Here is a 17580-nt window from a genome sequence, read left to right as displayed (position 1 = left end):
ATTGTACAATAGTACCAAATCACGTTTAGTGACAAACACCACCACCACCACCACTGACAGTGCCATCAAAAAAAAAAAAAAAAACGAAACCAAAACCAAAAATCGGATTGACCAAAACAACAACAACAACAACAACAATACAATTCACCATCATTGTTCATTTTCAAATATTCTGGAGCGAGCAAAGAATCTCATAAAACATTATGACCACCACCGACAAAAGGCAGTGAAAAAAAAAAGAATCAGAATAAAGAATGTAAAATATTTTCTCCATATATGCAGCCAATGCAAATTATTTATTATTGCATCGCCAAAAAAAAGGATTGTCATCAGCGCGCGATTTTTTCATTTCAAAAAAAAAAAAAAAATCCCAACATCAACATCAACAACAACAACAACAACAAAGAACCACACACAATTCATATTTTGCAATAAAAGTCAATCAAATATATTCATTTTTTTTTATTGCCAAAATGAAAAAATTTATTCATTCATTCATTCCATCAATGAATGAATGTGAATCTGTCATTCATTTTCATTCGAACAACAACAACAAAAATCATTGTCTGTGTGTGTGTGTATGTAAAGTAGTAGAATGAAAATGAAATAGAAAACAATCGATTATGATTCAAAGATTTTTTTTCAGACAAAAAAAAAATTTTGAAATTTTTTTTTCTGTCCTAAAGTAAAGGAATAAAATTCCGAAAATGTACTTTTTTGGAAGAATTTTCATTACGTTCATTCATTCAAGACGACGATTCAGCAATATTTTTTTTTTTTTTTGGTAGATGAAAAAAAAGCTCAGAACAGAATAGTTGGAACCAATTGGATTCGTAGATTTTGCAGTTGGATTTCGATTTCTTTTGCTTTTTTTCGTTCGTTCGTTGAAGTTTGTGAATAGAAATAATAAATTTGCCATCAATAAATCAAATTAATTGAACTTGCTAGTTCATTCTCTCTCTCTCTCTCTCTCTCACTCTATCTTGCGTTTTGCTTCACATACAAGCACACACACACACAGAGAGAGAAAGATGCAAAGTAAAGCAAAACTCTCTCATTCTGGTTCTGGTTATGATATCCCAATTCGAATAAAAAAAACAAGAATCTTTCTAGATTGGTATATATTACGATTCTATACATCATCATCATCATCATATACAACTATAACTCCATCACTAAGTCAATAAAAAAAAACGAAAGAAAGACTATCATCTCTTTGGAGATTTGGATGCCAATTTTTTTCCCTTGAATCCAATTCATTCGTATTCGATTCTTTTTTGATCATCGTCATCGTTTATATACGAATATTACCACCAGTTCGATCAACAACAACAACAATCCCCTGAACACATTGCTTCAAACTTTATTTCATCGTCAAATTGATCATTGAGGATGAGGAAGAGGAACAAAAACCAAATTCAGTCCTATTACTATTGGGGTTTTTTTTTTGGTTGTGCCGTTAAGGTTCCTTTTCATTCACTCATTTAGCCAGTCAGTCAGTTTTTTTTGTTAATCCTTCATCTCTCAAGCGGCATCACCAGTATTGAAGCTTTATCATACACACACCAATGGACTAACAACAACCTAATACAATGAGAAAGAGATAGAGAGAGAGAGTGAAAGTCGCATTAATTTAGATCAATGAAAATGAAACTCTTTTTCAAGTAAAAAAAAAAAAATATTGAAACAACAACATAAATGACAAAGATAGTGTAGAATCTACAACTACTATAGTCAGAAACAAAAACTTTTATTTTCTAATTCAGCTGGTGTCCAAATTCTGTTGTGTTGTTGTTGTTGTTGTTATTGCAATAGGAACAACAACAACAACAACAAAAAATTACAAACGAGAAAAGATAAATACTCAAGGGAGAATCCTATACACAGACATACACAACACACAATCTAACAAATGCCATTTATTCGCGAAACAAACAACAATTTTCCATCTATATGAATGAAATGGTATCTTTCTCTGTCTGTGTGGTGTGTGTGTGTGTGTGAGTGCAATTTATAAGGTTTTGATAATGTTGGCGCTATATTTGTTGTTGTACACATTTACAATCGAAAGAAAGAAAGAAAGATTTTTCTTTTTTCCAAAAGAAAAAGAAAAAAAGACTTGATTTTGTTTCGAATGTTCATTCAGTGTATGAGGTTTAAGAATCTAAAACATTTTTTCCGATTCTGTTGTGTTGTCGATACGCGATTGTCGCCAGAATAAAGAATGAACGAACAATAACAACAAATAATCAAAAATAAACAGCACATTCTGCACACACATAAACAGAATAATATTATGGCAAAACAATGATCCACACACACACACACACACAGTACTAGTAAATAACAGCTAATATAACGACGATGAGCCAACAACCAGGAAAAAACAACAACAACCATATCATCATCATCCATATAAACCAAACGACCAGAATTTTTTTCCATTTTTTTTTGGTGAGTGTCCAAAATAGATAAGAAGTCAAACCAGAGAGAGAGAGAGATAGTGAAAAAAAGAAATGCATAGTACACACACCTACTACTACTGCTACTATTATGTAATATGCCACTAATAAAACACGTGATGTTTCATCAACAAAACAAAAAAAAAACATTGAAATAAGAAGGCAGCAGAGCAAATTAATGGAATGGATTAAATGAAACTCTGTATGTGTGGATTTTTTTGTTCAAAAAAAAAAAAAAAAAAGATTTTCAGAATAAAATCTCAGAATTCACTTCTTATGAGCACCAACAAAGCATTCTACATATATAGAGCCGATCAAATGATGCTTAAATGTTTTGGATGAATGAATGGATGGATGGTGTGTAGATCCGATCCGTTGTGTTGAGAATCATAAAAAAAAAATTTCAACTTTCAAACCAATGAAAAATATTGCCTTTTTAATCAAATTTTTTTTGATTCCAACGACAATGATGATGATGATGAATTTTGCAAACGAAAAAAAAAGAATTAAACAGAGCTGGATCATTCGGGGTCAAAAGACGGCACATACACACACACATAAAAAAATGTGGATCGAAAAGAATTTCATTTATAAGTGTAGTCATTATTTGCCCGAATACGAATTATACAATTCATTCCTATACACACAGACACACACACACACGGGATTGGAAAACAGAAAAAAAATTTGACATGAATATATCAGTTTCATTTAATCATCATCATCATCATCATCACTAGAATAAACTAAGCAATCAAGCGAATAGCGTATGAATGAATGAAGAACAAAGCAAAACCAGAAGAAAAAAAAAAATAAAATGAATGAACCAAAAAAATGAGACTGATACGAAGATAGGCTGTGTTGACTTTACACATATCATAGCATGATTCGATGCTGGAAAAATTTTCGAATCCATTTCATTCATTCATTCATTCACCAATGGAAAAAAAACCAACAAAGATGACAATAATAATAATCAAACACAAAGCTATGGATGATCATCATGATCGTTGCCAGTCGCCAGCTATTGTCATATGAATAATTAAAAAAAAGAAAAGCAAAAAAGAAAATTTGAATAAAACTTTATTGCATTTTCTACTATAGTTGAACTATCACTATATTACCACCACCACCACCACCACCACCAGAGTATTTTTGCTGTATGGTTTGATATTCATTCATCCATTTGCATTCAGAATTTTTTTTTTTGCTTTTTTTTCATCATCATCATATCATATTCGTCTTTTGTTGTGCAAATAAAGGCTGTGTGTGTGTGTGTGTGTGTGTGTGTGTGTGTGTGTGCGTGTGTGTGTGTGTGTGCGTGTTTACTTCCTAGGTTCATTGCTATTCCAAAAAAGAAAAAAAAATTCAAAACCATGACTCTTGAAATAGAAAGAAAATAAAAAGAGAGAGATAGGGAAAAAAGCCAGTAGTATTCGCTTCCCAATTATGTAATATTAATATTATGATTATGGTTCTATGGTTTGTGTGTGTGTGTGTGTGTGTGTGTGTGTATAACACCACCAGAATTAAAAGAATTGGCCATTTCACCATAATTTGATACGCTTTTACCATTCATTACCATTACCATCTCTTTCATCATGTAACCATGGGTTTTTTTTATATATTTGAATCACCAACAAATATATGACTGCTGAGTGACAAAACTTGTTTGGAATCTGTATCATCCAAAAAAAAAAAAAAAAAAATGGATATGTGAATCGAAAACAAACTTAAATTCAAACTATATGAAATGAAATGAATAAATAAAGAATAGCTACGATCCAGAGGAATCAACGAGAAAAAAAAACCCGAATGGATTGATGCGTAAAATAGAGAAATGATGATGATACTGTGTCGGTATAATTCTATCTAGAATTCAGTGATTTTTGTTCACAGAGTTCATTCGCTTGGATGCTTGGTCGTCGTTGGTGATGCGTTGTTCCAGAACCAACACTAACTACCCACCACCAATAGCAACAGCAACAGCAACAACAACAACAACAACAAAAACATTGGCTTAGCCAAACCGATGCATCAATTTGAGCGTGATAATAGCTTTGTTTTTCAATGGCCATCATTTTTGTCCATTACAATTTTCTTTGTTTTTTTCCAAATTCGTAATGAATGAACGAATGAAATGAAAATTTTGTCTGTCTGAACATTTAACATCGTAATGATAAGTTTAATTTAGTTTTGTTTTTGTGTATCTTTTTCATTGAATGAATGAATGAATGAAATGAACTTGCCACCAAACAAAACAAAAAAATGTTAACTTTTATGATTACAATTGAAATCTGAAAAAGGACAATATATGGAGTATAAATATAATCATCATGAATCGATTGATTCGATAGAAAAAAAACAAATGAACAATCGATGGAGATCGATCGAAAAAAAGTCTATAATGATGTTATAAATAATATCAATAGAGCTAGTGTTGTATAGTAGTGATCACTGATCATCATCATCATCATCATCGTCACCTCCCATGACAAAAAAAACAGCAATAATAATAATAACACTATCACTGAATCATCATTGGGGTCATAATTTCATGTAAGACTGCCATTTGTGACCAATTGTCGATTTGATCATCATTATCATCATCGTCATGATGATGATGATGATGTGATCATGGTGATTGTGACCAATAAAAACAACAACAATGGCAATTTGTACTAAACATAAACTTCACACACACACACACACACACACAAAAAGCCAGATTTACCAGTCTATTATCAGACCATATCGAGTAAATTGCTTGATACCCATCATCATCATCATCATCATCAAGATGATAGCTTTTTTGTCGGGGCAATTAGAATTAATAGGCATTTACACACACATACACACCAATTGTAATACCGAAAAAAAAGAAAAGCCATCAGAAAATTGCGTCATTTAGAATTTTGGTTTCAAAATGCATAGTTATTGTTGTTGTTGTTGTTGTTGCAAGGGTTAAGAGCGCGAATATCAAAGGAAGAAAAAAAAGAAATTAAATTGTAAACGAAACAAAAAAAAACGACATAGAACAACAACAACAATGGAGACCGATATGGACCATTACAAAGTTAGACAATAATAAGAGAGATACATTTAAACCAAAAAAAAAAAAAAAATGAACAAACGAAAAAAAAGGAAGTTAGACTAATTTGAAACAATTAAGTTATAGAAACTTGAGTCGTTTTTTTTTATAAACTGGCTCATCATCATTATTGTTCAGTTGTATACAATGATGACAATGAAAATGACACTGACACACACACACACGCACAGTGAGAGTTGAACATGCATTACGCCGGAAGCCACGCAACAGCAGCGACATTGTTTTTCTCTTGTTCAACGAAACAGAAAAAAAATCAAGTTCAACAAGGGTGTCAATTTCAAATTAAATTTTTTATTTAATAATGAAAAAAACCAGACAAAATTCAATGTTGAAATGATGAAAAATTATTGCCCGAAGAATCAATGTGAAAATTTTTAAAAAAAAAATTGATTAAAAATACAAAAAAAAACGAACGAAAATGAAAACTTTTCTTTTTCACTACTTGCCATTAATTGTCTCATTTAATTCATTCAATGAATTGATGATTGGATAAAAATGGTAACCCGAATGATAATGAAAATATATGATTAACAATGAAAGAAAGAAAAAGACCCACGATTCGATTTATTGTTTGAATCAATGAATGAATCTTCGTCTAATTTTTTTTTTTTTTTTTTGAAAACAAAAACTAAACTTTTCTAAACACAAAATGATGATTGTTCAAGTTATCAATGAAATGAATCAAACATTGAAACAAGCAAACCATCAGGCTATTGTGTGTTTGTGTGGCCACCACCATCACCACCACCACAATGCCAGCAGGCAATCCGTATTCCGTATAGAAAAGGTCACCCCCTCTTGCCACCACCACACACCATTCGAACAACCAACCAACCAACCAACCAGTAAAATCAAAACAAAAGGCGAAAGGAAAAAAAATTCAAATTCAAAATTCTCATCATCATATATGATTCTGGTGATAAAAGAATAACCAAAAAGAGAAACTAAAAAAAAGGCTAGCGATTCATCAGAAAGAAAAAAATTTCTATTAAATGATAATAATGATGATGTTGATGATAATATCAATTCATTTGAAAAAAGTTTGATTGTTATTGTTACTGCTTGAAACAGAACAAAAAACAAAACAAAACAAAACAAAACAATGATTTTTGTTTCCCATTTGAAAATGAATGAAAATTCAATTCAAAATAAAACAAAGCGAAATAATAAAAAAAAGATTCAATGTATATTCAAAAAGAGATAGATAAGAATAGATGTAGATAAAAAAAAGATAGACAGATAGATAGATCGGGGTTTTTTTGGAAACAAAACAAAGAATTCCACATGAACAGAATGAACACCAACACCAAACATCGATGAAGAAGAAGAAGAATCCATTCCATGAAAACAACAACAGTGAATCTAGTTCTAGAGAATCTAGAGAATAGAAAAATATTACTGGCTGCTATTAAAACCAAATTCAAACGAAAATGAAACACACACACAAGGGCTAAAATCAATTAGGGAAAATTAAAAATGAGATAGACATACACACACACAGTGAATAAAAGTAGGATAAATGAATGAAAAAAAAAATTTAATTGTACTCAAGAGTTTACCATACACACACACACGACGAAAAAAAAGGATAGAATATAGAATTCAAAGTAAAAATGTCTGAATGAAGAATAAAAGATAAAGATAGAATCAGCTGCTGCTGCTGCTGCTGATGCTGTATCTATGCTGTAGCTACTAGCAACAAACACTAAGCTGGGAAGGTTCCAAATGGCTAAAAAAAAAATTTTCATTTCGTTTTTTTTTTCATTCTGTTTGATACCAAAATGAATGAAAAAAAAAAACAATTAAAAGCTTTCCATTTCTAAACTACAGCCAGTTTGTGTGTGTGTATGGATGCTCTCGCTCTCTATTTGGGTTATTTTAGAATGAAAACTTGATGCAAAACTACCCAAGAGAATGGAATGAAATGAAATGTGAATGTGAATGTGAGATGAGAGTCTGAGATTATTGTAAAAAGTGGAGAAATGAAGAAATGTGGCCATGTGACGCATATACAATATCTCACTATATAAATTCTATCTCTCTCTCACACACACACACGTCTGGATCTAACAACAACAACAACAAAAATACAAAGTTCCAAAAAATTTTTTGTTTTCTGGGTTTAATAAGCCACCACCAAACACAATCATGAAACACTGATGTTGTGTTGGGTAGCACAAAAAGATAAAATTAAAGTTTGATTGACACATTTGCTATAGGAAAATTGGGCAAAAAAAAAAGAAATGAATGAAGGACGAGAAACCTATGGGTGTGTGTGTGTGTGTATGGACCAAAGATATAAATTGGTCCAAAATTGGATCCACTATTTCTACCAAACCACCGAAACCACCACCAGCTGTAAATGATTACGTCGACACCAAAAGAAAAAAATTTGTTTTTTTTGTCGTAATTCATTTTGCGTTTTTTTTCTTCTTCTTCTTCTTCATCATCATCTTCCATCATATTCAACAATCCAGAATCGGGAAAAGAATTTGGACGATTCGATTTGATTGCAATTATGTACAAAATAAAAAAAATTATCTTGACCAACCCAATGTAATAGGACAAACTGGCTGCTGTTGCCGTTAAAGAAAAACATTCTGGCCAACAAACACACACGGGGCAAACAATCAATCAAACTAAATGTATCTTGACTTTTCTCTCTCTCTCTCTAACTTGATTCCAGAAACGAAAAAAAAGAACGAAAATTTTTTTCTTGTCTTTGCAAAATAAGTTGGCCAAAAAAAAAAAAATATAAACTGAACCAAGAACAAAAGAAAAGAAAAATGTGCCAAAAGATCAATGCGTGTGTGTGTTGGAGAAACGAGAAAAAAAAAGTTACAAACAAGATAAGTTTGTTTTGTTTCTCTGTTTCTCCAGTTGCAAGTTTTTTTTGTTCTGGTTCAGATTCTTCTTGCCATCATCATCATCATCATCGTCGTCGTCGTTGTTCAAAATGAAAACCTAAAAACTGTGAAAACAAAACAAAACAACAAAAAAACATAAACGTCAATCGCTAAGGGAAAAAAACAAAAGAAAACAGTGAAAACAAAGACCAAAGAGATAAAAAAAGCAGTCCAATTCGTTTGACTGGTTGAATGAATAAACGAAAAAAATGAGCTGCTCAACAACAACAACAACAACGACACAGCGACCAGATAATGGCAACATTGGCAATCTCTGAAAAACATGAAAAAACCATAGATTCCATCATGATGATGATGATGGCAATGGTGTGGATTCAAGAATGAACAACCAACCAACAAGAAGAGTTGAACGAACAAGAAAACCAGATAGTGAAAAAAAAGAATTGAACACAATTTTCGAGATAGAATTTTTTTTCTGTCTTGTTTCACACTGTTTCAACATTGTGACTAACAAAATCATGTCCCCTTCACATACAACACTAACCAGAAAAATGAAACAAGAAAAAACACGACATCCATACACAAACATAGACAATTTAATCAAACTAAAACGAGTCGCATCGATCCAACAGCAGCAGCAGCAGCAACAACAACAACAACAACACACACACATCAGCTATAACGGACCGACCAAAGAAATGATGAGCCTCGAAAAACAAAAACCAAACAACAGAATTTATTCGGATCATCCGAGCGAACAACCAACCAACCATCAAACAACAACAACGATGAATAGATGTGAATTTTTTTTCCTGGAACAAACAAGCAACAATATTATATGATATCGACAATCCACCAAAGTAAAAATAACCAGATCTTTTCATCTCTTTTTATGCGTGTGTGTATGTTTTATTTTGAAAGCAAAAATAAAAGCAAGAATCAAACAACAACAACAACAACGACAACAGCCTAAAAAGAATCCTGAATAAACACAGAAGAATACAAATCTAATTACTATGATGGAAAATTTTGATGATGATGATGATGATGACAACGATCATATCAAACAAACAAACAGAATAAAGAATAAAGAGAAACAATAAAAACATGGAAATATTCTAGTAGAGAGAATATTTTCGAATAATAATAATAATAATGTTTACAAAGGATAATCTGCATAATACTATCGACCATCATCATCATCATCATCGTTGTCGTTGTCGTTGTTTTTGTTGTTGTATGCAAACGAAAAAAGAGAATCCACGAATCCAAAAACAAACATTGCACACACACACACACACACATAGTGAATGTGAAAAGCAAACTATGACAATTTACGACAATGGCTTTGTATAATGATGATGAAATTGGAGAGAGAGAAAGAGAGAAAAAAAATTATCGATACGATGCTATGTATGGAATTATTATTATGCATGAATTTCCATTTGGATATGGATAGATAGAATGAACAAGGTTCATTGAATGGTTTGAAATAGATACGGCCTTGTATACACAAAATGTGTATAGCAAAAAAAAAAATTCTTTGGCTTTTTCGGCAAAAAAAAAAAAAAAAAAAATTTCATCAAGTGATATTTCAACCATTGGTAACCGTAGAATGAAGAATTTGTTGAATACCACTGATTCATACACAAAGGTCACACATAATCATTCCAGAAATTCCAGAATTATTGTCACCATCAACAGCAGTATGTGATGATGAACATTCTGGTTCGTTTCAATAAGTTTCAGGAATGTCAATATGTGCCATATTTGTGAACACTGTTCACCGCTGTTGGCATGTCTAATGACGATCAGAAGAAAAAAAAAGAAAACCTGATTAATATGAAAAAAAAACAATGAACAAATGAATGAATATTCACAGAAAAACAACAGAAATGATGAATGCAGAGAAAAAATTATCGATCAATATCCATCGAGAACAAATAAATACATTCATGTGGCCATCTCTTCTCTCTCTCTCACTAGTTTTCTGGTAACTCAATCATGTTCAATTACTCGATTTTCATTTCGACCATTTGATAATAATCATTGATCGATTCTAACTCAACACACGACTAATTTCGTTGTACAATTTGATTTGAATTATAACATCTTATTTGTCCATATATGCAAGTAAAGTCTGTATAATAACATAAAAATCGCCTAATGGATCGCCATTATCATCATCATCATCATCATTATTATTAGACTAATGGATTCTGTTCATCCATATAATAATCATCTTTAATATAGCGAAACTAAACAGAATCTCTTTGGATGGATGATGGATAAATTAAGGTTTTATATATGCATATTCATTCATTCATTTATAAGTAATAAAAACAAATAATTTTTTTTGTGTGTCTGTGTGTCGAATATGCTGAATAAATAACGAGAAAATGAAATTGAAAAAAAAATACTCACCAGTCTTCTCTTTAATCTCACAGAGGACGCTGAAGAGCGCGTGTCTCATACGATGACAATATAACGTATGTTTCCTGTGTTTGTTTTTTTTTTGTAAAACGAAAAGAAAAAAAATTAGTTCAATTGGGAATTTCAATGAAATTTAAAAGGTTATATTTAATTGAATAAAAAGGTCGATCATCATCATCATCATCATCGATGAATGGGGTTATGGATTTAATGATAATGATGATTATTAGGTTAATTCAGTTTTATAGACACTGTGTATGTGTGTGTGTGTGTGTTTGATTTAATGTTAAATCAAGCAAACATTTCAATCGATTTTCAATCAATTTCCACTGTTTATTGTGTTTGTTTGTCTACTACTATTTAATGTGGCGTGTGTGGAACAAAGAAAATGATCATAAAAAAAACGTAGTATCCAGCCAAAAAAAAAACACTTATTCCGATTGAGTTAACTGTAGCCACAGAAACGAAAATCCGTTACCGTTCCATGACGGTCGGTCCTGTTTTTTTTTGCCTGTGTAGTGTTTGTAACGATCATTCAAATGTTTTTCTTCTTCTTGGCCATATAATAAACAAACAATGAAGCGATCAAAAAAGCGTAAAACGGAAAACGAATCTACAAACGAACAAACAACAATCATAAATGTTTTGATGCGGAATGGATTCTTATGAATGTGATTTGTTCGTTCGAGCTATTTATTCGTAACCACGTTCATATAATGTGTGTGTGTGTGTGTGTGTGTATGTGGTTTTCGTAAAGATTTTCCATTCTCTCAAAATTGGTTTTAAAATGGTAAAAACCAAAAACAAACACCACACACGAAGTAGAAAGAAGAAAAATATATTTTGCAAACGAACAAAACAAAAAACCGAAAATCATCAAATTATCCACAGAAAGAAAAAAAAACTTGAATATTCTTGAATTTAAATTTTTTCCATTGGTTTAAACACACACACACACACACACGCACACATTTTCATCATTATTTTCAAACCTAAACACAAAAAATTGTATAATAATCACAAATAATGAAAAGAATATGTAAACGCAAATGAACTTTTTTTTTGTAATTCTCAATCTCTGTGTGTTTGTTGTTGTTGTTTATGTGTGTGTGTGTGTGTGTATAATAACATCCAAAAATAAGAATCCACAACATATGCATTATAATGTTGCTCATCATCATCATCATCATCATAACCATTGTGTTTTTCATTCTTTTTCCATATATATGATAAACACCAACATCATCATATCGAAAATTTCATTCAAAAACACATACACAAAATGTAATGTGATGTTGTTTTGTTTTGTTTTGTTTTGTTTTTTTTTGCTGTTGTTGCTGGATAAATTTTTCTCTGAAGCCACAAGTTGGCTCAACACAATCTGGAATTGTTTTCATTCAGAAAAAAATGCATGTGTGTGTACATGGTGTGTATACAGAATTTACATTTAGTATCGAATTTTTTTTTCAATTCAATTCTTCTTCAATAAAAACAACAACGAAAAAAAAATTCTCCTTAAAAATTTTGCAATGGAAAAACAAAAACAAAATAAAACAAAACAAAAAACGAAAATTTCATACAAACATTAAGCGGTGGTAATGTGAAATTTTGTGCTTTTTCACTCTCTGACTGTCTCATTTTGTGTGTGTGTATTAAAAGGCCAAAAATAGATGCAATGCAAGCGAAAAAAAAATCATCATCATCATCATTATGAGTACAACGACAGTCGACAATGAGCAAATCATGAATTTTTTTTTTCATTTTCATTTCAATTCAAATTTTGGTTTCATTTTTTTCGTTCTATTTGATTATTGTATCAAGTAAAAAAACATTAAAATCCACAGGTATTAAAATGAATGATGAAAACGCCTTGTAGGCAGATGCCAAATAAAAATAAAAAAAATTTCTCTCCAACGATAAATACCCCAAAAACCAACAAAACACAATGATGATTATGATGATGATGGATTAGCCAAAAAAAAAGTATCAAGGATTCACACACACATATACAATAACTATAACGAAAAAAAAAAAATGATAACAACAACAACAACCAGCAATAACAACAAAAGAATGATAAAATTGTTAACATTATCAACACTTGGTTATAATAATAATTAATTAAAAAGATCAAGAAAAAAAAACAAGAAAAAATTCTCACCATCATCATCATCTAACAATAACTCAGCCCATCACCAAATAATAATATCCTTAGCATATAAACGGGTAATATAGTTTCCTACATTATCATCATCATCATCATCATCATTCACCATAATCATAATCATCAACATCATCCTTGAAATATTAAATACACACACACACACATCTGTATTTATAGTACAAATATATATCAATTATAATCATCATCATCATCATCATCATTCAATCATCAAACATCAAATAAAAATTACGGAAAAACACAAAATCCAGATAAACTGCTGATGAAGACCATATTATAATTGTTATAATTGTAATTAATAAATTTACCAAGAAATTGAAAAACAAAGTGAATGCAAAACGAAATTCATCAAAGTATTGACCAGATTTTTTTCAAATCTACAAAAACAAAATCTGGACTTTTATCAAAAGTCAATGTGTGTTGTTTCTTGGGCACACATATTCACACACACACATGGTTGAATTTTTTGGTTCACACACACATGCACCAAGACCGAGAAAAATTGATATGATGCTTAATTGTCGTCATCAATGACGGATGAAACCATAAAACAAAAAACGAAAAATAAAGAAATCTGATGATCTTTAGTGATCACTTTTGCTATCCCATCAATCTTACTATCTCATCCGTTTGACAACATAGCAACAAGCATTGGTTGATTAGCCATATTTATTTATGTGTATTTTTAGGAATATTTAGTGAAAAAAAGTGTCAACTTGATCAGTGAGAAAGATCCATGAGAATAACCAAAGAAGAAACAAAACCAAAAAAAAAAAAAACTATTCTGGTGGCACAGGCCAATGGTTGGTTGCGGATGATGATGATGATGACGAAAAATTCAACAAACTGCAACTCACAAACAAATCATGTACAATGTACCAAAAAAAGAAAAAAAAACAGAAAATCTTTTTCTTTCTTTTCTAAAACTCCCTTAAAATGTTGTCTAAATTTAGCATCATCAAAATAACTAGAGAGAATTTGCAAAGTTTGAAAATTCAGTTTTTTTTCTTCTTCTTTTTGGCTACAAAATTGTCGAGATGAGAATCGTCAAGTGTGTAGTTTTTGGTCGTTTGCCTTATTCAGCCAGCCAGTCAGCCACTGAGTGCGATATCTCATCACCATTTTTTTTTCTTCTTTAGCCCGGTGCTTGGTATTTACTACCATCACATTTTCTACCCAATAAGAATAAATATTCACAGTTATCATTTGGCGGGTAAAATGTGTATTTTTAAATGTATAAAAATTGTAACATTTTTTGTTTGTTTGTTTGTTTGTTCACCACTTGTCATCATCAATATATGACGACAACTAAAAACATTTTTGTTCCTCAAACTTTTTTCTTTCATAAGAAACAAAACGAAAAAAAACAAACCAAGAATAAAAAAAATGGTGAATGAACCAGAATCACACATAGGACATACAAAAAAAGAGGAATAAATTCGGTTGCGTAAGAATCACTTTCTCTTTTTTTTTTGGTTCATTCTTCATTCAACCAGTAATCTTTTTATTTCAAATTCGAGGTTCATTTCATTCTCTGTGTTTTTTTTTGTTGCCATTTTTTCCTTTCTTTCATAGAAATGTGGAGGATTGGAATGTCTCTTAACCACACACTTTTAAATGTTGTTCTGTATGTACACCATTCGCACTATCATCAAATTGAATCGCAAAACTAAACGAAATGACGAACAAAAAAAAATATCACATCATAAGCCAAATCTTGATATCTGATCCTTAAATACACACACACGTACACATTTACAAATAAAGTTGATGAACAAGTGAAAAAATCCTGAATAATCTAAATCTGTGAACAATGTCGATGTGCAAGAATAAAAACGAAAGATGACGATCATACACACATCAATGATGAATATTTTCATGCCAAATCCATCATCATTCATTTATATTTGATGATGATGATCACTGAACAAATGTGACAATAGAAATCTGATGAGAAAAACAGTGTTAAAAATGAAAAAATAAAGAAAAATTCTTTTACCAAACAATAACCAATGAAAAGAATTGGCTGCTCGAAAAAAAATGAATTATTCGTAACGCACACACACCGATTGTCATCACACACACACACAATCATCATCATCAAAAAAAAACATCAATTCATCATCGGTATGATGACACTGATTATTATTATTAAGAAGACGACGTAAGAATATTCTTTTAACATTGAAAAATATTTACCATCACCATAATACGACAGATCATCAATAAACATTGCTAATTGGGCGTGAAAAGCAAAAAAAAAAAAATCATTCTTGATACAAACAGACACAAATCAACACAACCGAATCAGAATAAGAATGATGATCATCATCATCATCATCATTGGAATAATATAAATACGCCTACAATATCAACAAGTGTTTCGAATGAATCAAACACATTATTCAACGAAAAAAAAATACTGACTAAGCTATAAACGAAAAACCGATCCATCTCAATCATAATCAGCTAGCGAAAAAAAATACGATTGATATGGATGTCACACAACGCCAACCACAACCACCACCAACGCAATAATAAGATACCATTATACGATAGCAACAGCAGCAGCAGCAGGATACAAAAATATAAACACAACAAGTGAATGAATTCATTGAAAATTATTCATATAAATAATGAATAATTTTACCATTCATAAATAAGCGAATGATGAACGAGTTTTTTTACAAATGAAGCAAACAAACAAACAAACAAACAAAAAATGGGCAATGATGCTTGTCGTGGCCAATGGCTAATGGTAGTGGGTAACCTTGGAACATATTTGAAATGTAAAAAATATTGAAAAGCAACAGATGTTTAGAGAAAAAAAAATATATCATGACCTCTGATATAAAAGAAAAATATTGTCACCCAATATATCGTTACTAAGTACCAAACACACCACCCATGGTGGTGGTTCTTTCTGTTATTGTTGTTGTTATTGTCAATGAAACAGAATTTGACGATTGAAACCTATCATCATCAATTGGATGGTGAGAGAATGATATAAATTTCAATGGATTTTTTTCATCGTCAATAATAATTTTTTGAAAACACAAAAAGTCAAGTGGCACTAATTGTCATCAATGTGTAAAAAAAAAAAAAAAATAGAAATGGTCATTTCGAATCTTTTTTTTATCCATATAAAAGAAAATATAATGTTAATGAGCCGCGTCCTTGCACTTGACCTTAACTAACCGAAACTGAGAAATGGAAAAATTCTCGCACAAAAAAAAATTATTCAGAAATACAAGAGAAAGTAGTAGAATAATAAAAATGAATGAACAAAACAGCAACAACAACAACAACAACAACAACCAAAAACAGAAATCTCAAATTACCAATCACACATAGATTCAACAAAACAACAAGAACAAACGCTAGTTAATCTTGTTATAAATAATAAAAAAACACACACAACATTTTAAAGCTCAAAACTTGTTGTTCAATGTGAATTGGAAAATAAAATAAAAAAAAACCTAAACAATACAATAGCAGAAAGAGAAAAAAAAATCAATCGAGTTCAATGAAGAAGAAAAAATCAAAAAAAAAAAAAAAAAAATTTTCTTTACAACAAGAAGAAAAAAATCTCACCAAATCCAATAAAAGCCAGTGAAGCAAAGTAATTAAGAAATAATCAAGCTTTTCCCTGGTATTTCTTGCACCATTATAATACATGGTAAGAAAAATACATTTTTTTTTCACTTGCTTCGATAACAACACAAATGAAACACAACAACAAATGTGCCAACATAACCACCTTAAATACACCATGTTCCAAGGCTGATTTTATTTTTTTATTGAATGAATATGGAACAACAAACACACACACACATTTTGTTGAATGAGAATGGCCACACAAATACCCGATTGATTGGGTGGAACCATTGTGTGTGTGTGTGTGTGCATATGTTGAATTTTATAATAATTTAAATTCAAACTAACCACCAAAACTTTATCGACGTTGATATTTTGGTAATGATAATTGTGACCATTTTTTTTTGGCCAGTATCGATCTTGATTTGATAACGATGGTAATAACAACCAGAACAAAAAAAAATGAAGAAAAATAAAATCAAGATCAGTGAAGAAAAAAAACTTAAATTTCTTTATTCGTGTTCATTCGTTTCTTGATTTGTTCTATTCATTCGAAAATTGTTGTCATCATCATCATCATCATCATCGACGGCGACAATTGTACCCTTAAGGTCATGGAACTATGTGCCACACAAACAAAAAAAAACAAGCAAAAGAATGAAAATATCGTGCACCAAGAAAAGAAAGGTATATATAAAAGTCACAGTTTGAATTTTTCTATACCAAATGGTGCGCGCCAAAAAAAAAAAAAAAATTTTATTGTATAAAATGGTCCCGCCATTCAAACCAAATTTTGCAAGAAACCTGAGACAAACACACATGTGTATGTATATAGAGGGACCTCAGATGGTCCACATATTTTCCTCTCTCTCTCTCTCAAATACAAACACAATGAATTAGAGAACTAGAAAAAAAAGAGAGCAACTG

At 30.9% G+C, this 17580-nt stretch overlaps 1 protein-coding gene across 1 annotated transcript in view; it reads right to left on the bottom strand.

The window, feature by feature from the left end:
- The window catches only part of LOC124491768 (pre-B-cell leukemia transcription factor 1), a 41886-nt gene that overhangs the window by 14062 nt on the left and 10244 nt on the right, over positions 1-17580 (bottom strand). Inside the window, exon 3 of the mRNA XM_075735483.1 lies at positions 10866-10939. Coding sequence (XP_075591598.1) covers positions 10866-10939 — 74 coding nt within the window. The remainder of the gene's footprint in view (positions 1-10865; positions 10940-17580) is intronic.

Source organism: Dermatophagoides farinae, chromosome 1 (assembly GCF_024713945.1).
Source record: "Dermatophagoides farinae isolate YC_2012a chromosome 1, ASM2471394v1, whole genome shotgun sequence".
NCBI lineage: Eukaryota > Metazoa > Arthropoda > Arachnida > Sarcoptiformes > Pyroglyphidae > Dermatophagoides > Dermatophagoides farinae.
This window is presented reverse-complemented; position numbering and strand designations above follow the sequence as displayed.